The 25,261-nt window shown below is 55.8% G+C and overlaps 1 protein-coding gene across 1 annotated transcript in view; it reads right to left on the reverse strand.

Annotated features, from left to right (window-relative positions):
• Window positions 1–25,015, reverse strand: part of LOC119098186 (membralin) — a 110,499-nt gene extending 85,484 nt beyond the window's left edge. Inside the window, exons 1-9 of the mRNA XM_037221112.1 lie at window positions 24,854–25,015; window positions 22,764–23,183; window positions 22,003–22,135; window positions 20,620–20,731; window positions 20,173–20,321; window positions 16,618–16,685; window positions 14,204–14,354; window positions 8,753–8,996; window positions 891–981 (exon numbers count right to left, since the gene is read on the reverse strand). Coding sequence (XP_037077007.1) covers window positions 891–981; window positions 8,753–8,996; window positions 14,204–14,354; window positions 16,618–16,685; window positions 20,173–20,321; window positions 20,620–20,731; window positions 22,003–22,135; window positions 22,764–23,099 — 1,284 coding nt within the window. The 5' untranslated portion in view covers window positions 23,100–23,183; window positions 24,854–25,015. The remainder of the gene's footprint in view (window positions 1–890; window positions 982–8,752; window positions 8,997–14,203; window positions 14,355–16,617; window positions 16,686–20,172; window positions 20,322–20,619; window positions 20,732–22,002; window positions 22,136–22,763; window positions 23,184–24,853) is intronic.
• Window positions 25,016–25,261: the final 246 nt, after the last annotated feature.

A 25,261-nucleotide genomic window follows, 5' to 3' on the forward strand; every position in this document is an offset into this window, starting at 1 on the left:
ACTCCTTGCCAGTAACACATAAGCCTACTGAAACCCAACGGGCTCTATGCATGTTAACTGGATTCTGTAACACATATTTACCAGGAAGGCGCATTGCCAAGAACTAAGTGCATTCAAGATAAGACAAAACATGATTGATTACTTTCCATTTAATTTTCTGATCTCTTTTCCCTATGCTTCCAGCTTGCCACTATCAATTTCATGGGTCATGAGCAGCCATAATGTAATAAGATGTGTGAGCACATGTTTATTGTCAGTCATTTGTAGCCAGGTGCTCGCTCAATGACGACCTTACTGGATATTAGCCCGTTTGTACCCAGCCTTTTGCGAACAGGACGAGGAAGAGCGAGCAGGCTCCAGCAAGGCGGATCATTAGAATTGCCACTTCTGTAGAAAATACGCGGGCAAGAGCCACGCCCTAGCAACATATTTAGTTTGCATCTTTGGCGATGTGCGGCCAACGAGAAATCGATCACGAGCCGAGAACACGTCTGCTTGAAGCAGAGCGGTCCGCTCGGTGCTTTCGGTTCCGGGTTCGGCGGAAGCCAAGCCAGTCCGAGGATCAGACGTCGAACGCATCTAGCCATCCGTGGTCAATGACGGGATAATGGGCTCCTCGGCACTGCTGACGACAGACGCCGGGAGGACGGGGGTCATCCGAAGCACATCCTCATGCCGGGTACTGCAAATTTGGCATGATACATCCCGACGTCATAAACATTGCCATTTGACGTTCCGAAAATAAATAATTAAGGTGGGGTATCTATACATTAAAGCCGAGACCATAGTGTATAAATATATATATATATATATATATATATATATATATATATAATATATATATATAGCCGAGAGACAGACCAAGTAAGTGAGGGAAGTGGAACACTCACAAAGATGATCATGATGAAGCAGGCGGCGAAGAAGGAGGTGGACGTAGGCCAATCGCTGACGAAGCGGTAGTGTTCGCCGGTCACCACGTTCCTGCAAGCCAACAGACCACAGTCAGCCAAAGTCCCGACCACGCAAAACGCCCAGTGTTGGACGTGTAACGTGTCAAGGCACAGCCTGGGGAGGGGGGGGGGGGGGGGGGAGGGACGGAAAGGGCAGCTGCAGTGGTCCATAATGGCACTCTCTCCTTTAGCATACAGTTCACACTCCACCGTTCAACGTCCCAGGACCTGGGTCCCAAAACAGCCTGGTTGGGGGCAGGATCCATTGCGTACGGCACCATTATGGAAATGGCAGGGGAATGTAGCCAAGGACGGAGGGAGAGGGGGCGGACGGGAGAAGGGAGACACCACACACACACACACACACACACACACACACACACACACACACACACACACACACACACACACACACACACACACACACACACACACACACACACCACACACACACACACACACACACACACACACACACACACACACACACACACACACACACACACACACACACACACACACACACACACACACACACACCACACACACACACACACACACACACACACACACACACACACACACACACACACACACACACACACACACACACACACCACACACACACACACACACACACACACACACACACACACACACACACACACACACACACACACACACACACACACACACACACACAACACACACACACACACACACACACACACACACACACACACACACACACACACACACACCACACACACACCACACACACACACACACACACACACACACACACACACACACACACACACACACACACACACACACACACACACCACACACACACACACACACACACACACACACACACACACACACACACACACACACACACACACACACACACACACACACACACACACACACACACACACATATATATATATATATATATAAGTTCCTGGGTTCCCACTTCCTGTGTACATTTGTGTACATTCCACCGCCTCGAAGCCGCCTTCTGTGGACTAGCGGCTCGGGGTGGTCTCTGTTTCTCTGCAGCGACTCGCGCCTGCGCCGCGCGCGGTGTTGAGCCCGCGGCGGCCGCGTCACCGCTGGCAATGTCTGCACGCCTCCTGCCACCGGATCGCTTTCTTCCGCTATGAACTGGTTTTAGCTAGATTTTTTTAGACGGTTTCGTTGCAACGTTGTTCAGATAAAAATCGAGTTAACTTGGAGGAGCAGAAAGCCGATATACCTCACATCGAAACAATGACCAAACATGTTCTCTTATGTCTTGCAGTGACCTCGATCCGCACTGCCTGGATACGGTGATGCCCGTCCCCTTCCGGATCCTGCTGAAATTGTTGTCTTCACCATAGTATTATGCGTTGCAGTTCGATGGAGACAACAATCTATGTGAGGAGCTCGACACGTCCTGAAATTTGATTTTTTCGTGCACCAGATACACATAGTAAACGATGTTTAACACAAAGCTGCTAGCACTCGAATACGATGAACAAATGAGCATTCCATAATAATGCAAGCTGATACTCAGGTGAAAAACTCGTCCCTCAAAACATGCAAAAGTTTTGGTCAACTGAAAAACCAGCTAGTTTGAGAAAGTCCAGTTTCTCTTCGACCACCCCGTGGGCCAGTTCAACGCTTTATCTGCATATTGGTGCGAGACGTTAGCAACGCCGCTTCCATCAGCGCCAGCATGCGTGGGAGGCCTCGTTGGAGGTGTCATCGTCACTCTCTGGACCCAACTTGAGGAACAGACAAGACCTGAGGCGCACCGTGGTGCCAACCAGACGAACTTACAGTGCAGCGCTCAGGCCACACAGCGCTGGAACCCACGTACGCAGCCCCAACCACCGGCCAGTCAGTCGAGCCTGTGCTCAAAATACAGCCAAGGATCAACGCCGTAGATCTCTACTCGCATTCCGCTGTTAACTGCCGGCAGGATGATTTCGTACTGCGCGCTTGATGTGCCAAGTATTGTCACAGCGACTGGCACACACTGCCATGCCCGATCTGGGCGGCGAGAGAGATACATCACCCGGCTGGAGGGAGCACAGTGTGCAGAATGGAACACAGAACGACCAACAGAGCACAACACGACCAGGCGCGCGGACCTGGCGCAAGACTCGTGCTTTCGTGTCCCCACTTCCGCATGGTTATGTCCTTTCCAGATCAGCGCGCCTTTCAAGCTATGAGCAAACTTGTAGCCAATTGTGGGTAGCCGAGTTCTGTCTGCCGCAGTCGGCAACACCCGGCGGCGCTCGTGACGCAATGCGGCGGTAGATACAGACACGTAGGTTGCAAGCGTCAGTGCTGGCCCCTCCTACAGCTGCAAGCTGCATATGACAACGCCTGGCCATATCAGATGGAGCTGGTCGCGATCCATGCGTGTGCTAGAAGCAGTAAGTTTACTGGGCCTCCGTCAAACGGTGCCGCCACGTCTGATCGCGTTCGCTCCGTCTGATAGCGCCTGCTCCGTCTGTGGCCGTCAGCTCCTTCCCACAGCGCCTGCTCCCCCTGACATTGCCGGCTCCGTCCGATAGTGTCTGCTCTGTCTGCGGCCTTGCGCTCGTTTGGCAGTGTATGCTTTGTCTGGTATTGTCTGCTCTGTCTGCGACCTTGTGCTCGTTTGGCAGTGATTGCTTTGTCCGATATGGTCTGCTCTGTCTGCGACCTTGTACTTGTTTGGCAGTGCCTGCCCCGTCCGATATTGTCTGCTCTGTCTGCGACCTCGTATTCGTTTGGAAGCGTCTGCTTTGTCTGGTATTGTCTGCTCTGTCTGCAACCATGTACTCGTTTAGTAGTGTCTGCTTTGTCCGATATTGTCTGCTCTGTCTGCGACCTTGTACTCGTTTGGCAGTGCCTGCTTTGTCTGGTATTGTCTGCTCTGTCTGCGACCTTGCACTCGTTTGGCAGTATCCGCTTTGTCCGATATGGTCTGCTCTGTCTGTAACCTTGTACTCGTTTGGCAGTGTCTGCTTTGTCTGGTATTGTCTGCTCTGTCTGCAACCTTGTATTCGTTTGGCAGTGTCCGCTTTGTCTGATACTGTCTGCTCTGTCTGCGACCTTGTACTCGTTTGGCAGTGTCTGCTTTGTCTGATATTGTCTGCTCTGCCTGCAACCATGTACTGCTGCTGCTGGCGGTGTATGCTCTTTTTGACATCGTCTTCTCTGTCGGAAGCTATGTAATTCATTTGACAGTGTCTACCTCGCCTGGCAATGTCTGCTCAGTCTGATGGTACCCGCTCTTCATGACAGTCCCTTATTCCTCAAGACAATGACTGTTCCTCGAGACGGTGTCAGCTCCTCATAACGGGATTCTGTTTCTAATGACAGCGTCCACTCCGTTTGACAGTGTCCGCCCCGTCTGGCGGTGTATGCTTCATTTTTCAGTGTCCGCTCCATTTCACAGACCCTGCTCCGTAGTAGTACTACCAGTAGTAGTAGTACCGAGGCTTTCGGTTCCCTCGACTGCGCCATCATACAGTGATCATAATACTTCACACTTTAATCAAAGACGCTCAACAGTTTGAAAAGACGCATTACACGGCCTGAGCTCTTTAAATTGGTGTATATTAAGCACAGAAATGAACATGCGTCTAAAATTTGAAAGATGTTCGCTGAGTGGTGACACGTCATCGAATAAATTGGTAAGCGTGCGAGTATGTGCAATCGGGGTCAAGTATCGCAGACATTCAACACCTAATGCAGGACAAGAAATGAGCACATGATGTACGGAATGTTGCGTTACAATGGCGGCACCGAGGCAGTTCATCGCGACACAAAAAGTACGAATATGTGGCGTACGTGTGGACAATCCACAAGCGGCCGTTAAGTTGTTTCCGTTTTCATTTTCGATAGCATGACTGCCATTTCTGGATCACCGGCTAAATGTCTTTGTATTTCAAGTTTGCTGGTGCCTGTCGTGTATATGGTGCGTACATCGTGTATATCCATATGTTTTGTCATCTGCCTCATACAAAACAGAGGAGGCTAGATGTTGTGAATGCCCATGTGTGCAGGACGAACTGCAGCACGCCTTGCGGCGGCGGCGGCACGCTCACCCCCAATGATTCCCACGTGGATTGGAATCCAGCGCAGTGCTATGGTCTTTCCTGCTCGACGAAGGAAAGACCCTCGACGAAGGGAGTCGAGACGTAATAAGATGTCCTGTATGGGAGGATTTGTCGGATTACAACGTCTCACTGCCAAAAGGCCCTCCAGCGAGTCCGGTAAAATGACGTGCGAAACTCTCTTCCACCGTCTCTATAAAGCAAAGTGCTGTACTTATGGCAACAAGCTCTGAAATATTCACAGAAACCCGCGCATGCAGCATGAATGGTCGAATGTCGTCGTCTCTCACAAAGGCGCAACCGACGCCCGTTTCCTTTTTAGGTCCGTCAGCTTTGATTCGTCATGTGATTTTGAACAACCCATACTTTTCAAAATGTTGAAAGGCTTCCAATCTAGCGACACATATAGTCATGCCTTACCTTCGAACCTGCGGCAATGACTTGCCGTACATCGCTCTAACCAAAGGCATCACGAACACGCTTATAAAACGGCTTCGCGCTTCACGAACGCTCGCCGAGAACCGAGCCTGCTCCGCCAGTATCTCTTCCGTCTGGCGGTGCCTGCTCCTTCTGACAGCTCCGTCTGACAATGTGTTCCTCGTCTGACGACGTCGCTCCTACCGAGCCCGCACGGCGGCGGCGCTCGCTCGGCCTCAGAGCGAGCCGGCGCGCCTCCTGCCGCCTTATCAGCAGCAACAGCGCCTCCTAATGATGACGCGATGTTCAATTTCTAAAGGCAACAAACTCACCAGACAATCACTGTTTTTAATGTTTTGATGAGCTGCCCGGGGCGGTGCTGAGGAAAATTGTTGAACGAAAAACTCTGCTGTATTTCTAACATGAAACAGAGGATGGTAGCCGGGATGGTTCCGCGCAAGCGAATGGCACGGCTTGCAAGGGGCCGCGAAGGAAGGATGTGATTAATAGTATGGTATATTGGCTGGAGAGCGCACAGAATAGTGTACAACTTACACAAACCACGACCAGATACATCCTGGTTACACGTAAAAAGCAGGGGGCTCCACCATTGAGGGACCGAACCGGGTTTTGGGGTATGGGCTGTGACGACATAGGTAGGCCCAGTATTATCCTTTTCACTCCTCTCATTAATTCCTTTGCTCAGAAGTGCTACTTCCAAAAATAAAACTTAAACCTACTCCATCTATACAGGCATCCGGCATAACACTGTTCTTCGTACGATCTGCAACTATACTCATCAAATGAGGGTGGTGGTGGTACAGTGGTTAGGATCCTCGACTGGACTTGTTGGTTCTGGGTTCGGGCCTCTGCCACGCCACCACCGCCTCCCACATGATACCCTGATAAAGGCGTCCGCCTCGAAACGGCCCTGGCACTCGGTGAGACGTAAAATCCCAATCATCATTACTATCCCCATCCAATCCCTGTTCCAGAACAGAACAGAGCGTCGCAGCATGCCCTTCTATACAGTGTGCTCACTACAAACACCACAGCCTGCTCGACTCAGGTCACGAATGAATCAGCATAAGTTTGGCGAGAGACGGAACTCTCCAAGCCACGCTTCACGTGCCTCATGCCACCACCGTAAGGACTATCTCGGTGACCGTGGCGCGGCTCAGCTTCATTCCACCATACGTCACTGGTAACTGACGACTTCCCTCGCCCCATGCCGCCACCGGTTGCTGCTCACTGCTCGGACGTCATCCACATCGGTTTAAACAGTCGAACCTGTAATTCCTCGATCAGCTGTAACTGCTACTTGCACGGCCCCAGCGTCAACGGGCGATATGGCACTTATCCACAATACAGAGTCGTTATAATCCGGTTCATCTTAGCTTAGTTATGGCCTAAAAGACTCGACAGGAAAGCCAGGTCAACTTGGCTATTTTACGGAGACAAGTGTACAAGCGAATGCCTGATGGCTCCGCGGAAGACATTGCATGGATCACAGAATCTGGCACTGCATGCCCATAGGTAAAAAGTACGCAGAATGGCACGTTTAACACGCTGTGAACTGACTTTTGTCCAAATTTGAGGTCCATGGGTCATGACTTCCGGGTCAAATAAGGTCCACAGGGTCGAACTCAAGATTGGTGGGCAAAGTGCTCCGGACCTCCTCATGTATCTGCCTTGAACCAAGACAACTGCTCTAAGAAAAAGGTCAATCGTGTTCACTTTAGGTCAGTGATCTTGTTTGACCTTAAGGGGGTTATAGCACCCCAAAGCCTACGAATTGCTTTGATGTTTATTAAATAGGCGTTGAGAATTACGATAGGCGGCATGTCTTCCAAAAGAAAGGGTCGATCTGGGTCATTTTACGTCAGCGACCTACTCTGAACTTTAAGAAGTTAATGGAATATGCCTGTTGCGGTTGCTGTTAACACGAAATCTGAAATGAGCATTAGCAACCATCCCACAACGTAAGCTTTCCAGTCAAACAGGTCGGTCCTTACATCGGAATGACCTTCATATCTGACCCTAGTTCAGCAGAATTTGTGCGATCCCAAATTAATCTGTTCTATTGCCTAAGAAATGACCTCAGAGATGGATACTACCGTCTAACACTCCGTTGTCGCAACCGATCGAACGATTCCCTAGAACTTGCCTTCGCAGACGACCACGGCCTGACCTTGACCTGCCATAGGTCAGCGAGCCTACAAGATACATTTCATCTTGCGTACCAAAGCGTACGCATTGGTGTCGACCTTTGCGCTTTTCATGGTCTAAGGACGAACGGCACACGCATCTCCAGAGCCAAACACGTTTTCATAAAGCAAATACCGAATTTTTGGTAGCGTTCGGAATAGGTAGTGGGAAGACCTCAATGTAAGAGGGTAATTTTGCTTTGAATTTCAACCTCGTTTTGCTTAGCGCATCTGTAAGACCAGCACGCGATTATTCGTGACTTTTTTTGCCAAATGACAACAGAAAATGATAGCACTTTTCCTTTCATAAGCCGTTCCAAAGTAACATGGCCTACAGAACAACCATTCACAGACCCTACTGCTCCGCACTCGCAGCAGCCGCGACACGGTTCCCTCCATGCCAGTAGGCCGGTGCGGGGATTACCATCTGTGTGACGACAGTCAGCACAGGGGGCCGGCCCGCCGCAGAGCGGTCCATTAGCCGTCCTATTCCCACCACAGACCGAGCGTCCGTTGGCCGGTCGGGCGCGAGACGGTAGCGGGCCAGAAGAGTACTTTGGCGACAGGCTGTTGAGCTTCGCATCGCATATACTTACCGGAGAACATGTGACGGTTACTGGCCATTTTCTTTGCACTAGCACAGGGCACGACCCGCCCTCAGCCCATCGGCTCAGCTGCGGTCCCGGTGTGGGTTCACAGAGATACAAATGGCTCACCGAAATAGTCGCCCACTGACAAAGCTCAAGACGTTCCCTTAATTCGGTTCTTCCCGCGTCGCCCCCGCAGACCCGAGAAAGACAGCTTTACACCAGAAGCGCACCTGACAACCACGTGAAACCGTCTTACACACATGGCCCCCTTGAGTGTACAGATGGAATGTCGGACGAAGACGGCAAGTCAGTGACAGTATCAGGGCGACATCAATAAATATTCGAGTGACATCGGAGCAAACTCGCGCTACACAACACAGACCGCATGATCTGAAGGCCTACACACACACTACAACTCTAATCAATATGATAATAAAGGTCGCAATCCAGACTGTGGCCTGGCAGGTCGCGCCGCTCCGACTGACCTGAGGTAGCCTCGGTTGTCGCCGGCCTCCGCCAGCTCCTTGATGCTGCTCAGTAGGATGTCATCATAGCCGATCAGGCGGGCCAGGATGAGGCGGCTCAGGTGGTCGCCGAAGCACGCGTCCTTGTCCGGGTCCAGCAGGACGATCTTGGTCGGCACGGAGAGGCGACGGCGCGTGGCCGGCGACAGCCGCAGCAGGCCGTACTCCAGCGAGTACTCGACGATGTACTCCTCGTCCGGCCACACTGGCGGCGGCGGGGAGGGACACACATCACACACAGCTGCGGAGTACTCGACAGCGTACTTGACAATGCACTCCTCGTCTGGCCACACTGGCGGCGGCGGGGGAGGGCCACACGTCAGACACAGCTGCAGAATACTAGACAATGTACTCCTCGTCTGGCCACACTGTCGGTGGGGGGGGGGGGGGGGGGGGAGAAGAAGGAGCAGCTGCAGAGTACTAGACAATGTACTCATCGTCCGGCCACACTAGCGGCCGCAGCGACGTTTGCAGTGTGCAGTCCATCCGAGCGACACTGGACCCCGCCGGCGGCGAGAACCGGCACTAGGAAGGTGTCCGGCCGGCGCCCGCTGACAGACGGGGCCAAGCCGTCCGCCGTTCAGCAACACAACTCTCAACATCGCACTGTCTGCGGCAAACGGCCCGGCGACATAACATCAGCATTCCAGCTGGCAATGCGGGACAGCGCCACGGCCACGACAGCGCGCTTACTCCGCTGCGAGCGCGAAACATCAGCCGACCCTGGCAGCGGCGGTCAGCTCTCGCCCAACACGCAGCGTGCGTCGCCTGCCGGCAGCGGTCTGGCGGCGGCCGCCCGTCACCGCCCGCCGCCATCGGCGGCCGGCGCGCACGTTTCGCACCCCATCGGTCTCCGGGCCAAATTTAATAACCCGTAGGATGGTGCGCGAGCGCGGCCGGCGGCCATGCGGGCGCGAACCTGGCCGGGTCGGCGACCGGCCGGCGCCCGGCGGCACGCCTCGGCCGCGCCTCTCGCCAATGAATACCTAAAGCAATCTGAGCCTGATTCGGGCGCCGTGGGAGGCCCGCGCCCGCCGCGTCGCCAAACCGAATTACTATGGAAATAAAACCCGCTCCGAAATGAAATTGTGACTAAGGCGAGCCGATGGAATCAAACGGTTCGACACCATGTTTCGCTAATCAAACGGCGTATGGAAATGTCAGTCATCGCGTTCGACGGCGGCGGCGCGCGGCCGGCGCCGGAAAATGGCGCGCCGGCCGCCGCCGAGCGCGCGCCCGGATCGCGCCGACTTATTGGATTACGCGGGGTTAAATGAGCCTTACGGAACGTGCCGCGCCCGTGCGGCAGCGCCGCACTTACAATCCGCTCATCAGGTGCGGCGCGGTGGCCGGCGGGGTGCACTGGGGTCCTCTCAGTCTGTCGGCCGGGCTCGGCAGGTGCAGCCCAGCCCAGCCCGAGTCTGCCGGCCGGGCTCGGCAGGTGCAGCCCAGCCCAGCCCGAGTCTGCCGGCCGGGCTCGGCAGGTGCAGCCCAGCCCAGCCCGAGTCCGCCGGCCGGGCTCGGCAGGTGCAGCCCAGCCCAGCCCGAGTCTATCGGGCCGGCCTGGGCGGCCCACGCCGCCACCGCCATCCGCGCTGACTGTATGGAGCCTTCCGTGTCGTAGCGTGTGGCTTATCGTGTGCCTGGCGCGGCAGACTTGTGTTATCTGTGTGGGCGCTCACGCGCGTCCAGCGAGCACTAACACGCGCCTACGCAGCGCCTGCGGGGCTGCGGCGGTCCCGCGCACACGCCGCTATCGGCGGTTGCGGGCTATCCAGCGGGATCGGCACAGCTATGCCCCGCCCCCTCCCTCCCCCACAGACCACCTCCTCACTCCAGCACCTCTCCTTTCTCCTGGGCAGACCGTACAACGCTAGACGCGCGTCGTTCACCGAGACACCCCTCCGGCTCTCTGGTGAGCCTTTCCCTCCCAGCAGCAGTTCTGTCCCCCGACCAAGGTCTGTATCGCGCCTCCAACAGGTGCGGTCATTATGAATGGGACACGGCGGTGCGAGCGCCGCCTGAAACCCGACCCGACTCAATATGGCGCCCGGTAATGACGGCTGGTAATGTTTCCCGGCGGGCGGCGGCAGCGGCTCCGGTGCTCGGGCGGCGGCGGCGGCGGCGGCCACGGCACTCGTGAGCCGCCGGCTGATGGCGTACCAGCGTACCACTGATGGCGCCGCCACCACTGGACGCCGCTGGCACGCCCTGCCAACTGATGACGTGCCAGCGTACCACTGATGGCACCACCACCAACGGACGCCGCTGGCACCCCGCTACCAACTGATGGTGTACCAGCGTACCACTGATGGCACCATCACCACTGGAAGCCACTGGCACGCGCTGCCAACTGATGACGTACCAGCGTACCACTGATGGCACCACCGCCACTGGACGCCGCTGGTACCCTGCTGCCAACTGATGACGCATCAGCGTACCATTGATGGCACCGCCACCAACGGACGCCGCTGGCAACTCGCTACCGACTGATGGCAACCTGATGGCAAACTGATGGCTAACTGATGGCAAACTGATGGCAACCCCACCGGAACACCGGTGGGGATGCCATCAGTTAGCCGGACAACAGATTACCACGGCCAGCTCCATGGTGAGCTGCGGTTGGAGCCGCGGACAGCACCCGTCCGTTGCTGGCTAGTCGCAGCTCGAGGCCGCCGCGCCCCCCCCCCCCCCCCTCGGCTGCAGGTCACCACGCCGGCCGACGGCAGTCGGGTGGACGTCGGAGGGCCTTCCACACGCTGGCAGTGCGCCGGACAGGCCACCGTCGTGTTCGACAGGCTGGTCAAGGGGGGGGGGGGGGGGAGGGGCGTCAGGACGGGGCGGAGCGTTCCCCGCGGCCCGGAAGAGCGGGGGCGGTGGTGAGTGCGATTGCAGCTCTGTCTGCATCGGACACCGGGACCTGGCCGATGACTCGTACGAGGACGGGCGGCGGTGGTGTCGACTGAGAAGGGCGAAGGGCGACAAACGGCACTTGAGCGTACCCGCTGGACGGACTCATACCGGCCGGAGCAGGTGGCGCCCCTGGTGGCGGCTCAGGACACAGCGGACGCCCAACAGGAAATCAACAATGACAGGTTCTGCACGGACTCCCTCTCCCTCGCTGCCCACCTCAGCTATAGCGCGAGTAGGAAAAAGCGACCAGGAAACCTCTCGAAGAAATGGTCATCCCTGGCCAGCCTGAGCCATGTGGAGATCGACAGCGGTGAGAATGCGCACGAGGCAGTCAATCAGGGCTGTCGTCTGACCCAAGAAAACGTACGCAACGACATTCCCTTGGCCGAGGCGGCTCACCAGGCAACCGACGGCGCCGTCCGAGCACATCCACTGGAAAGCGACCGGGGGTCACAGCCTGAAATATGAGGGCCACCGATGAACAAGTGACGCCGCGTCAGCTTCGCGCCAACCAGCACTCAGCGCCACGCTGCTCCGGTGGAGCAGGCCGCGCAGCGACGGTCTGCGCCCGAGTGTGCGCCGCTGGAGGATACTGACCACCTGGCCTGTGCCAGCCGGCTGTACTGAGCGGCTACGTCAGCCGTTTTGGCGTCACTCGGACGTTGGCTGCGACGCCGGGTGCCCCAGTGGCCGCGGTTCGGGGGCTGGTGTCTGACGGTCGGCTGGCCGCACCCGCCGGGCAGCGGCAGCCGGCGGCGGCAGGTGCCGCCCGCCGCCGGGAGCCGTCCGCCGGCCGCGCCTCGTTAGGCGGCGGACGGGCGACCCCCGCGGGGGTGCTGCCGCCCGCGCTCAGGCCGGCGCGGCGCGCCCACCGGCCGCCGCCGCGGCGGCAGACACGCTCCGTCGCCGACAGGGCGGCTCCAGGTGTCGCCGCCACCAGGCTAGGCCGGCAGCACACGCCGGCGGCCTGGTGCATCAGCCACTCCCCGGTGACCACTGCGCAGACGAGGCCGCCCTTTGGTCGGCACTGAGGATCGCCATTCATTTCATCGTAGCTATGTGTCCAAATGATATGTGCCCGTACCTGACCAAAGCGAGTGCCTGAAAGTTCAAGCACCACCCCTATCAGATAAAAACTGGCAATTATCTAGCCTGTTTCAATCCTCACTTTGGTAACTCATGTGAACTGCATTAATCTCCCATCGGCTCGCTGCAAAATCACTTCAATTCCGGGCCCACTCGCCAGCGGCCGCCTGCCGGTGGGCCGGTGCACCGGCCCGCGCCCGCCCGTCGGCCGGGCGCCGTCCCAGCGGGCGGCGGCCCGGCCCGGCCCGGCCCGATGCCGGCGCCGGCGGTGACCTGCCGCCCGGTTCATGCGCACGGCGGCTGAGTGCGGGCACGCCGGGCGCGGCCGCCGTCCGGCAGGCACTCCAGAGCCGCTCTGGGCATCATTTATAAATGCCGCCGGCGGCGGAGCGGCGGCCGCTGTAATACAGCCCTCCGCGCGCCGTATTGCTGGCTTCCCGGGGGCGTCGTTGGGACGCAGCCATTTGCTAATGTCATTGGCGTTTGATGCGGCGCCGGCGGCCGGCCGGATTGCGCGCTCCAGCTCCGACCCGCTCTGAGCGGCTTACCGGCCGCCCGGAGGCGGCTCTGATCCGGCCCAGCTGGGGGTCAGTCAGCTCTGGCCGCCGACGGGCTCGTCCGCCCGGAAGGTCAGCACCGGACCCCCTTACACCCAGGTCAGCGGTGGGTCTGTCCACCCGAAAGGTCAGCAGCGGGTCTGTCCGCCCGGGTGGTCAGCACGGGGTCTGTTCGCCTGGAAGGTCAGCAGCGGGTCTGTCCACCCGAAAGGTCAGCAGCGGGTCTGTCCACCCGAAAGGTCAGCAGCGGGCCCGTCCATCCGGGATGTCAGCAGCGGGCCCCCTTACACCCGGGTCAGCAGTGGGTCTGTCCACCCGACAGGTCAGCAGCGGGCCCGTCCATCCGGGAGGTCAGCAGCGGGCCCCCTTACACCCGGGTCAGCAGTGGGTCCGTCCACCTGAAAGGTCAGCAGCGGGCCCGTCCATCCGGGAGGTCAGCAGCGTCTGCGTCTAATCAACGCCTGCTTGCCCGGTCGTGACGACAACGGACCTCCAGACCATGACAGACAAGACACACAGACACACAACCACACGACAGCCCGAGCTGCCACCGCTTGCGGAGGTCACGACACCAATGATGCCTGAGGTGTGATCTTTGAGATTACGGACACACAACACGATGGCCAACCCGCTGGAGACCTGCACCACGACAAAGGAAAACCACTGCCGAATCCACTGCAAGCCGCCGCTGTATCCTCCACAGCATATCCCTGGTTCCCCCCCCCCCCCCCCGTCCCAGGCCGAGAGTGACACGGTGACACCGGCTGCGACACGGCTGGCCGCCTGCCGGAGCGACGGACGCCCACCGGTGACCCGCCCTCCCTGGCCGGGTCGGAGCCCTGACCCCTCCACTGACCGGTCTTAATCAGCCTCTCCAGTCCGGACACGTCCTGGTCCAGCGTCGTGTCGCCGGCGGCGGCGGCGGCGACCGGCGGCGGCGCGCCTTCCGTGCCGTTCTGCTCGGCCGCCGGCTCGTCCGAGGTCGCTGACAGGTCACCGTCGGCGGCCTGCGGGGGCGGGGTGTGTCAGGGGCGAGGGCGGCCAGACGGCGCGCGCCGGCGGCGCCACCGACCGCCTCCCCAGAGACCGCCGCCGTCTCGTCCCGTCCCGCCCGCTAACACGGGCCTGAATACTTCACCAGTAGCTGCGGAGACCAATTATTGCGTGAGATAGACCTGCGAATGGAGCTACCGACGAAACAAAAACACATGTCGCGACAGCACACACGCTCCACTCCAATTGGGCTACGGAACCTAACGCTGCAACTTCAAGGTGTAGCTTCCCTGCACATTTTTTGGCTTCCGCAACAGCTGGCCTCCCCAAGGTCTTTCGCCTCATTAATAATGGCACACATCAATCTAAGTGCACTTCGCTGCGCCGAGCGCCGCTGAAGTGCAAGGAGCCATTCGCCTGCCCAGCTGAAACGCTAAATCCTCGAACCGAATCTGTACCTGTCTGCATAAACAATGCTTTGGGATCGAGTCCAATGATGCCAGGAGGCCTGAATAAGTAGCTGAGCGTGAGAAGAGCTCACTGTGACAGTCGCAATCCATTACAGCGAATAAAAAATGCAGAATAAAGTAGGGTAGGAGATAATATTTCAGCCAGCTCGTTGCTATTGAGCTGCAGCTTTTGGGATTATCTCTATTTCTTCCTAGGCTTTGGCCAGACAATCAGACGAAAAACAGGCTCGGGGACCCATTATGAAAGCCTAGAAAGTTCAGGTAAAGGAGATCTAAACTTACTTCAAAGTTTTTTATTTATTCTATTAATCATTTTAACCATAAAAATATCAAGAAAACTTTGCCAGAATATATTGTTCCAATTCCTGTTTAACTAAGGCAGAAAAATGGATATATTTCCCGAAAGCTGTCGTTCAATAAAACCAACCTCTTGAAAGATTATCTTCTTACGACAACTATATTCCAGCTCCATATTACTCTGAAACTCAAATGCGCAATCAAATAGCATATTCCAACCTAGTTTGTTATCCACACTGTGCCATTCTCGGGGATCTGAGCGAGGCCAGGAGAATTGCACAGACTGGGCTGATTTACTAAATGTCTCCTTCAACGCCGTCACCACCCAGCCATCCAGCCGTCACCGACAGCCGCCGCTGGGGGACCTTCAGAGACGCGCCAGACCCACATTATGCCAGAACCTGATGCACCGTTAGGCTAATACCGAAGATCAAAGTCACTTCCTTGCCGGGTGTAGGCCGACAAAGTAAATAGCCAGAATCCTTCACAAAAGCTTGTGTTCATCTTCTCAACAGCGCGGTAACAGCTGATTCAGATTACGTGGGAGCGGAGAGGGCCGACGACGCTGGCGCGGCCGGGAGCGGCCCGCCCCTGGCGGCGGAAGTTTGGCCGCCGGGACGCTGCACGGCGGCGCGGCTCCTCAGAGCCAGCGGCGGAGGCAGCGGCAGCGGCAACGGCGGCGGCGGCGGCGGCCAGACGGCCTACTCTGAGACTGCCAGCCGCTGCATCCCTGCGCCTCAGTCCGCGGCCGGACGGGGGGGGGGGGGGCGGACTGCGCCTCGGTCCGCGGCCGGCCGGAGGGCGGACTGCGCCTCGATCCACGGCCGGCCGGAGGCCCTATCCAGGCTGAATATTCCGTGCAATGACCTGATGTCATGCACTGGTCCAATCGCCCTAAACTGGGGCTGTCCCATCCACCGCGTCAACTTCGGAATACAACCAGACATGGAGCTTTGGGCATTGCGTAGGAAGAAACGAAATAAAAACAAACCGCGGTTGCCTTCACCCGCCCCCTTCCTCTTCCCCTTCCTTCCTTCCCCCGCCCCCCCCCCCCCCCTACCCCCCAGATGAGTGCGCCCAGGGTTTTTGGTGATGCTGACCCTGATGCACGGACTCGGCAGCTCCCACATACGCCATGTGTTTTAGTGAAACGCGTCTCAAGGGACAATCAACATGTACTCATCACGCTCCCTGACACCTGCATTGTCCAACGTCATGTATGGCCTGACATTGGTGTGATAACCACAAGACACCCGTGACACCGGCTGAAATTCCAACCAAGCTGTGGACATCTATAGCATTGTTTTTTTGCGAACAGTTATTACATAAAGCGTGCACTCGCTTGATGCAAGGTGGCTTATTTCTAGACATCCGCTCTTCTGGTATGGCGAGCTGATAAGGCCTGTCTGCACTATAACGATACTCAGCGTCCGCTGTGTGTAGTAATAAGCGCCGCTCTCGGCGCCCGGCGGCCACCACCGGCATGCTGTGTGTCCGGCGGTGGGCTCACCTGGTCGGCAGGTGGTGAGCTCAGCTCCTCGGACAGTAAGTGCGGCGACGACCCGTCAGAGCCCGGACCTGCGGACAGCGGCAGCCGTCAGTGCCGTCGGAGCCCCGACCTGCGGATAGCGACAGCCGTCAGTGCCGTCAGAGCCCGGACCTGCCGATAGTGGCAGCCGTCAGCACCGTCAGAGCCCGGACCTGCGGGCAGTGGCAGCAGTCAGCTCCGTCAGAGCTCCGACCGCGGCCCGGCCGAACGCACGCGCCGCCACCGCCGCGGCCCGCACCGCCGCTGACCCGGTCCCATGCGTGCCCGCCGCCGGCTAGTCGGTGTCCGATGGAGGAGGAGGGTGAGCGCACGCATGGGCCTGGACAAGGGTCTGAAGCTGGGGACACGGACTGATGCCGCCATACGCCTGGCGTCTCAGCAAAGACGCGCGAAATCACACGCAATGCCACGATGGAACAAAATGTTGCAGCTGACACCGTAACTGACGGTGTAGACCACGGTGTTAAAATCACTTAACGGAGGTGAAGCAACCAAGTTGCCATCCGCAGCGAACGTTTCACCCTTTACACAAATGAGAATCAAAGTGAGAATCAGTGTGAATGTGAGAATCAAATGAGTCAATGGGTGCATGACGAGCCAGTGGCCCATTTCAAAATGAATTGCACGTCTGAGCCCCATCCTCACGTGCATTGCGCCATATTGCAGCAGTGGCAGCCCTTGGACACTGACGGCCCACACGCCCGGACGCTGTGAACACTCCAAGAAGCCACAGCTCCACGCCAACGTTCCGTGTTGTGTCCCTTCACGAACCGGTCATCACATCACCTCATCACGAACCGGTCATCACATCACCTCATCATGAACCGGTCATCACATCACCTCATCACGAGCCGGTCATCACATCACCTCATCACGAACCGGTCATCACATCACCTCATCATGAACCGGTCATCACATCACCTCATCACGAACCGGTCATCACATCACCTCATCACGAACCGGTCATCACATCACCTCACGTTACGCAGACCGACCTCAGCCGCAGCTGTCAACCGACATGCTGCCAGACAGCGCGACACTTGTCCGCCAGCGACGCAGTTTTGTCGGTCCCCACCGGCACGCCGCTGGCCGCGGCGCGGGCGGCGGCGCGTGCCGGGGCACCGGAGACAGCAGACCGGCCGTCGCACCGGCCCGACCCGAGTCAAACTCGGCTCGGATACCGGCGCCGCCCGTGCCAAACCTCGGCCTTATTGGATTCCGCCGGCTGAGACGTACAATATGCCCGTCGTCAAATCTAATCCCTGCACATTACCGACACCTTGGAGTCGATGAAGAGCGGCCGCCTCGCGTGTTGGCCCTCGGAAGCTGCGTAATCGCCGAAAAAGAGCCGCCACTCGGCGGCCGCCGGCGATCGTCTGCCGCAGCGAGCCCTTGATCCCCACACCGAGCCAGCCATTACCGGTAAGCCACTGAGACGCCCAACGCCACTTCCATGGGGCCACAACGAAACGTTCGTATCCGGAGAAGAGCTCGCCGCGCTGGCCCAAGCAAATGGATGAATTTGTTTTGTTGTAAATTGAACAGCTTCCCGGATGTTCCGGTCACACTGGGTGCATCCACCAGTTTGATGCAGGGTGGAGTGCGCTTGAAAGTCGCCCAAATCAATGCAATGTCAAACTGAAGAAGATCCCTCCGAAGATGTGTTCATTAGGAGCGCAGCTAAATGAAACGGACTGCCTGAAATCACTGAGCACCACATGTGATAATGACCATGCTAATTAGAAGATAAATTCATTATGTATATATATATATATATATATATATATATATATATATATATATATATTATAAGCATTTTGTAAAATTCAGATGCATTGATACTGTGTTATATGCATGCTTTCATAAAGCAGCAAGCGTATAGCCCTAAGCTGTTGCCAAAATCATGATTCATTCGGTAACGATTGCGAGACTAACCAGACCTGCTGAGTCGGGGTTGGAGTGGACTCAAGACTACGCTTTACCACGCGGAGTCAGAGTAGCAATTAGGCCCATGCACTGAAAGTCCAACCACCATTTGAAGCCGTTCGAGTGGAATCTAGTCCCTGTCTCCTCGCGAGGCGTGCACAGGGCCATGGTGGAACTCAGGGAAGCACTCAACGGAGTGCGGCTAGCTACTGCGTACATCGCTTGGTCGGATCGCCCGGGCGTAACGCGACATTGGGGAAAGACTGGCGCGCGGAACAAACAGCACACTTGGTGGACAAATTAACCAGACGTAATGAAACTTCTACCTCAAGTTTAAGCTTACAACACACGTGGGTACATGTCTTTTAAGCGGCGCAAGGGCTCACACTTTTATTCTTAGTCGACACGCATACGCACGCGTTTTGAAAATGAAACATAAATCCATACGTAGATACCAGCCTCCAAGGAGGCGAACATTTCTATTTTACCACGAGACAGCAGCGATGTCGCGGAGGATGCGCAAAGGCGATCGGCGAACGCACCGTAAAGCCACGCAACCGCATGGTTACGATAAAGTTTATAACCTTCACTATAACTAAGCAATGTGTGTGATGAGAGAACGCATTCTGCTCTTGACGTACGCCAGCTCAAATGAAGCATGTAAAGCCGACAAATGATTTCCGAAGCATCCATATAACCTACCCAAGTGACGTAAGTAGCTCACCCATTGGAGCACTGGCCTTTCAGCATACAGAATGCTTCATTCAGAATCCTTCAGTAGCCACAAGGGTGCGATGGAACAGCTCAGTTTCGCTACAACCCGCACCATACATTTCATTGATGGCCATTGCAAAACTCTCGATTTGGGGCAAAATGCAAACGGTGAAGTTTTCGAGCCGACGAAGGTCTTACACCCGGCGATGGTGCCGTATTCACGACGAAGCGGTTCCAAAGCTCCGCAATGCCGTAGTTGGATGGATAGCACCAGCTTTTATCACACCGAACTGGTCCATCTTCTGGAATGGTGAGAACGCGCTGCGCCAATCCCTCATTCGTGGCACGTGTGGGCACCGGCTGCCACCAAATACCGCACGCGGCCCGCGTTCAGCAGCGCTATTGAGTTAACAACAATGATGCAATAACGCAGAAAAAGCCGGCTCTGCACTCCAGGCATTTGTCGCATTGTGCAACGAAATCGTCTCTAGTGCTCTAAATGTGAACGCGTCTGCACGTGCTCTACACAGGGCGTCTGGCGTTTTTCTTCGAGAAATCCGTCCCAAAGTTCGCTGTGTCATCCCAGGTAATGCGGAACCAAGCGTGCCCTCCCCCCCCCTGCATCGCATTGGCGTCATTAGACGGCGATAAGACCTGATCGACAATAAGTCGATGACGACAGCACACTGGGCCGTCTGTCGCAGCTCCCGCCACCGTTCAACGACGCCCGCGGCAGCCGACACACGCAGCTGAGAATGCCACGGCAACTGAGCATATCACTGCTGACATGCCTGAGGTGATTGATCAGCGCGCCGCCAGTTCCCATCGGCCAGGACGAACGCGCCGCCCAGCCGGGTTGTCGTGACGGACACTCACCAGAGGCGTTCATAAAGCCGCCGGCCGGCTCCGAGGGTGGTGCAGCGCCGTCTATAGAGTCAACAGTTGCTGAAGTCTCCACCAGGGGCAGCTCGCCTCCGCTCCCTCCCAACACTTCCACAGTCTCCTCCTTGCCCTTGTCCTTTTTCCTGAATGAGAAGAACACCCTCGTTCCAGCAGAGCGACTTTCCGCTTACGACAGCAGGCCGCAATGGGAGCTTGACGACGACGTTGCAGCACAAAACACACAGGAATCCTGCAGTCCTCTCCAGTACACAGGCCGTCACGTAAGTGGTGAGTTGCGTTGCCCGCAACCCACACGCGCCGTGGATCAGTCATTGAGCCGCCCCCCCCCCCCCCTCCCGTCCGCCCCACCCCCTCTTTTCGCCCCGGCACCCAACAAGAGCCGGCGGCAGAGGCTGGTCCGTCCCGTCACCCCGCGCGCACCTCCTCTCGCCGTCCAGCAGCTCCTCCAGCGTGCTCAGGATCAGGTTGTCGGGGTCTCGCAGCTTCAGCCGCTCCTCCTTCTCGTACGACTTGGCCAGCGTGTAGTCCTCACCTGCAACACGCGCGCGCCACCTCATGGCATGACGTGAGCGCAGACGGGAGCCCCATCAAGACGCCTTTTGGTCGCATGTGCATGCGAGCATCACTGAAGAGTTTGAAAGCCAGCCCTTAAGGGTTTGTCCAACAGAGGCTCCATCAGACTGAGTCTATCGGGCAGAGGTTCCGGTCTGCTGGTGCTCTGGCGTTCAGCAGGGACGGGGCGCGTAGTGACGTCACTGCGATCCCGCCGCGAAACATATGACGTGAACAAACTTGGCAAAGCGCTGGGCGTCCGTTGCCAGAGACCGATGAGTGACAGTGGGTGATGAGTGATTAATTGTTGGCTCATGAACTGTGAACTGTGAGCTTCTGAAGATTGTAACGATTTGTAACGAGGATTGTTTCGTTAGGTGTGCCCATCCAAAAGGGCTGTAAGGTAAGCGATGCACACTGGACAGTACTTTGTTGCATGGTAAGCTGAAAAACAGGCATAGGGCGTCTGGACGTTTTTTTAGTTACACAGTTATGCTAAATGTCGTTCGCTCCCTGGACATGGTTGGAGATTCATTGGGGAAGAGAGACCTGTTCACTAGGCCTGGGTTCGAGTCCCACAGAACGCGGTCTGTTTCTCTTCGCCATAAAATCGATGGTCAAGTGGTAGCCGACCAGAGGGCTCGCAATCTGGTATGGGATAGACGGATCACGCTAGTGCATGGCACGGACACGGCCACTCCACGATCCTGCCTGGAAACTAGGCCGGATACATAGATTTAGTCCGTATCTGCATATACCAAATTTGACCTAAGAATGTGCATCTATGTATGACTACCATAGCGATGCATAACACAACGCAGAACTAAAGAAGCTGCATTGCTATCAAACCCAATGAAAGAGAACGTTGATGTGTCTCATCGTCCGGCCCACGCCTTTAGCTGTACGGCATTGTCATAGGTCAGACCCGGCACCGGATCGTGGGCCGCCGCGAGGGGTGAGACCACGCCTCACTCACCCTGCTGTGTATGATCTCCACGGCCGGGGAGGTCAGACCCGACACCGGGCCGTACGCCGCCGCGGGAGGGGGGACGAGACCACGCCTCACTCACCCGGGCTGTGTATGATATCCACGGCCGGGGCGGACACACCCGACACCGGGCCGTACGCCGCGGCGGGAGGGGGACGAGACCACGCCCCACTCACCCGGGCTGCGTATGATCTCCACGGTCAGACCCGACACCGGGCCGTACGCCGCGGCGGGGAGGGGGGACGAGACCACGCCCTACTCACCCGGGCTGCGTATGATCTCCACGCGCAGGATGCCGTCGCGCGGCCAGTCGGCCTTCACGTGGTCCAGACAGTGGGTGGGCAGGTGTGAGAACGCCACGTGGATGTAGCTGAGCATGACCAGCGAGCAGATGGCCTGCGGGCGACACCAGCCACTCGTCAGCTGTCGCGACAGCGTCCCAGGACAGAGCACGGCACAGCTCAAGAAGAGCCCGCATAAGTCATCTGGCGAACGTGCCCATCTCTCAGTGCTACCCAGCAGCAACACTTGTCAACACCCGTAATGACAACCCTGTCGTCCAGCACAGCGCTTTGATGGTCGTCTTTCGATAATGCCGTTGTTTTGGCAAGCACACATTTGGTTCGAGGCGTTCGCGAAAGCAGTCGGCCCAATCAACACACATTAGAGAGCACATAAAGAATGTCTCTGACGACAGCGATGCAAAGCTTCGACTCCACGTGGATCGAGGCTGGCGGTGGCTTGGCCCAAGCTTAGCCCCGCTGGGAAAGCCAGTGGGGCGAAGCTCGATCAATCAGCTGGGTCACCCCACATGCACAGGGCCAATGGGACTGAGCAATGACGCCACTGCAGCACTGTCTCAATCCACGCCGACGAAAGATTGCATTGCGATCTACGAGGGAGATCTTTGATCGGTTTCCGACTTTGACAGGAAAGAAAGGCAGTGACCTCAGAGTAGCCAGCTGCACCCACTGGCAGTGCAGCACCCATCAACAGGGGTTTGAGACAAGACTTCTGGACGTACCACCAGCAGGGAGGCGAACTCGATCATGCGGCGCACGCGCGGCGTCAGCACGCGCGCGTAGCCCAACGACAGGCGCACGAACATAGCGTGGAACAGCCGGTCCCGGATGTTCACAAACTGCTGCTCAGCATTCTGCTGCTGCTGAGGCTGCTGCTGAGGCTGGGGCGGAGGTGGAGGAGGCGGCTGGGGCTGCTGCGGCGGCGGCGGCTGGGCCTGCTGCGGAGGTGGCTGGGCCTGCTGCGGAGGTGGTGCATCCGGCTGCTCCTCCTGCGCGCCGCCGCCCAGCAGCCGTCGGCGGCGCAGGTTCGCAAACATGTTGTCGATCAAGCCAGCCATGACCAGCTAGATGATCCCTTCCTCTGGCTCTCTCTTTTGCTCTCTAATTATGCAGATCCCACTGCACAAGTCAACCTTCTAAGCCTGGGGAGCACAGGTGGCACGCAAGCATTGGACAGCGGAACCACAAACTGTTCTGCATCAGGTGCTGCATGTGAATATACACAACCTAAAACATAGGAGTTGTCTAGCCAGTGTCAAACACTGATTCACAAGAGGCATAACAGCTGTAATGCATTGCAAAAAACATTTCTTACTTTACATACAGTCTGGCATAGTACATAGTCAGTGGTCCGCACTTGTGTGTCCCCAATGCCATAGGCCAAAATATGTGTTTTGTGTAACCTTGCATTTGCTACAGTCCCTAAATTTATAGTTCATATATATGAAAGCTATTCATCAGTAATCCTGAGCATCAAGGTATATGAATGCCCAATCTACCTACCTCTCTATTAAGATCAAGTCTGAGCTTTTGTTCAGATGGACCTCTAGGGTCAGCACCCATGGCAAGCAAAGATTGTGATGGCATAACCATCTATCATCATCCCATCATCAAATCCTGGGTCAACAGCAGAGTTTTGTGAGCCTTCTGACATCACCTGACCTTTAGTGCTGCCACTTCCTCAAGATTCTAGCCATCCCATTCATGGAAAATAGTGAGCTCCTAAAAAGACTCAAACCCTTCCTATTTTGATACCAATGTTTGTGAAGGATGTATTTACACTGTCACAGATGTAAGTATTCACAACTTTGTTAACATGGTGCCAGAGTCATAGCTTTTGTCACTGACAGACTGTTCTTTGTTTGTATGGGATTTTGAAGAGAGATAGCCATTTTCAAGTTATTCCTGTGGTTCAGTTACGCAGAGAGTCCATACACAGTCAGTTAAAAACCCAAGGTTTCTAACAATTATCTGAAGACACTGGATTGTTGCTGTTTTCTTTATATCCTAAGGTCCTTTTTTGAAATTAAGATGATTAATTCACAGCATTTTGTTGCATTTCTTGGTTCATGAACTTTCTTACATTACCAAACAATTAGAAAATTAGCAGTATATTATTGGGGTTTGTAAACAAAAGTTTGCCATTCACCAAACAAGCATCACAAGAAGGTCTTCAGTGATATACTTAAATCATCTGATTAAATTCATGAGAACCTTTAACATTTACAATGGTATTCAGCAGCTCACTCAAAGGTCCCCTTGAAGACAAAAGGCAGACACCTGTTTGGGAGTAATTTGTAGGTCACAAGGCTAACACCTTTTGAAAAATCACATCAGATATCACACAACCAGCAAATTCTCACCAATCACAGAAGACCACAAAGTATACATGTGGACACTCCCAAAACACAGTGAACAGTTGTACACTCCTCCCCCTTCCATCATACAGGACTGAACAGCCCAGTTCCTCTGTTCCAGTTTCAACCAATAACAGGGTTACAAATTATCATGTGGTGTATTCTAAAGCAAAATGTGATCACTCAGGTCTCATCAAAGCCTCCAAACTTATTTCCTCAACATTGGATAAAATAGAATTGCTGTCATTCTTCAGGTTCTTTTAACAACTACCAGCATGGCAGCATAATCACCCTGCAGCATTGATCAGTAGACAGCCAGATTCACAGCATGCAGGTTGTTTCCTAGCAGACTGGCAGATTCAGATTATTGAAGGTAGATGGAATCTGCAATGATAGGTACAGAATAATGGATAGCATACTAACACTCGGAAGCTTACAGATGTACTGCGACTTACATGGATGCAACCTTGGCAGGGGGATATGCACATTTCCAGTGAGCCTACTGTCTAGTTAAAAGGCCCAATAAAAACAAGCTTCTTGATATCCCTCCAGTTCCACGTTAATGCGTGTAGCCCCACACACGAGCCCAACGCACCAATGAAGCGCGCTCCCCCTCGGTGTCGTGCATTTAGCATTTTGATTGCATTCAAGGCCGTATGAGAGGTGAAACCGTCCGGTGATTCGCTAAACGTTAGCGTGACGTCACTGGTTGTGAGGTTTCAGTGCATGGCGGGCAACTAGATGTCTGACATAATGTTGAGCAACAACCGGAAATATTTGTAAAGGTGATGAGAAACCGTTATCAGAGGGTACATGCGATTGGTGATCCACTTCTGTGGAACTCCGTGGCAAATATGATGACG

This window comes from Pollicipes pollicipes, unplaced genomic scaffold (genome assembly GCF_011947565.3).
Source record: "Pollicipes pollicipes isolate AB1234 unplaced genomic scaffold, Ppol_2.1 Scaffold_4740;HRSCAF=5597_pilon_pilon_pilon, whole genome shotgun sequence".
Lineage (NCBI taxonomy): Eukaryota > Metazoa > Arthropoda > Thecostraca > Pollicipedomorpha > Pollicipedidae > Pollicipes > Pollicipes pollicipes.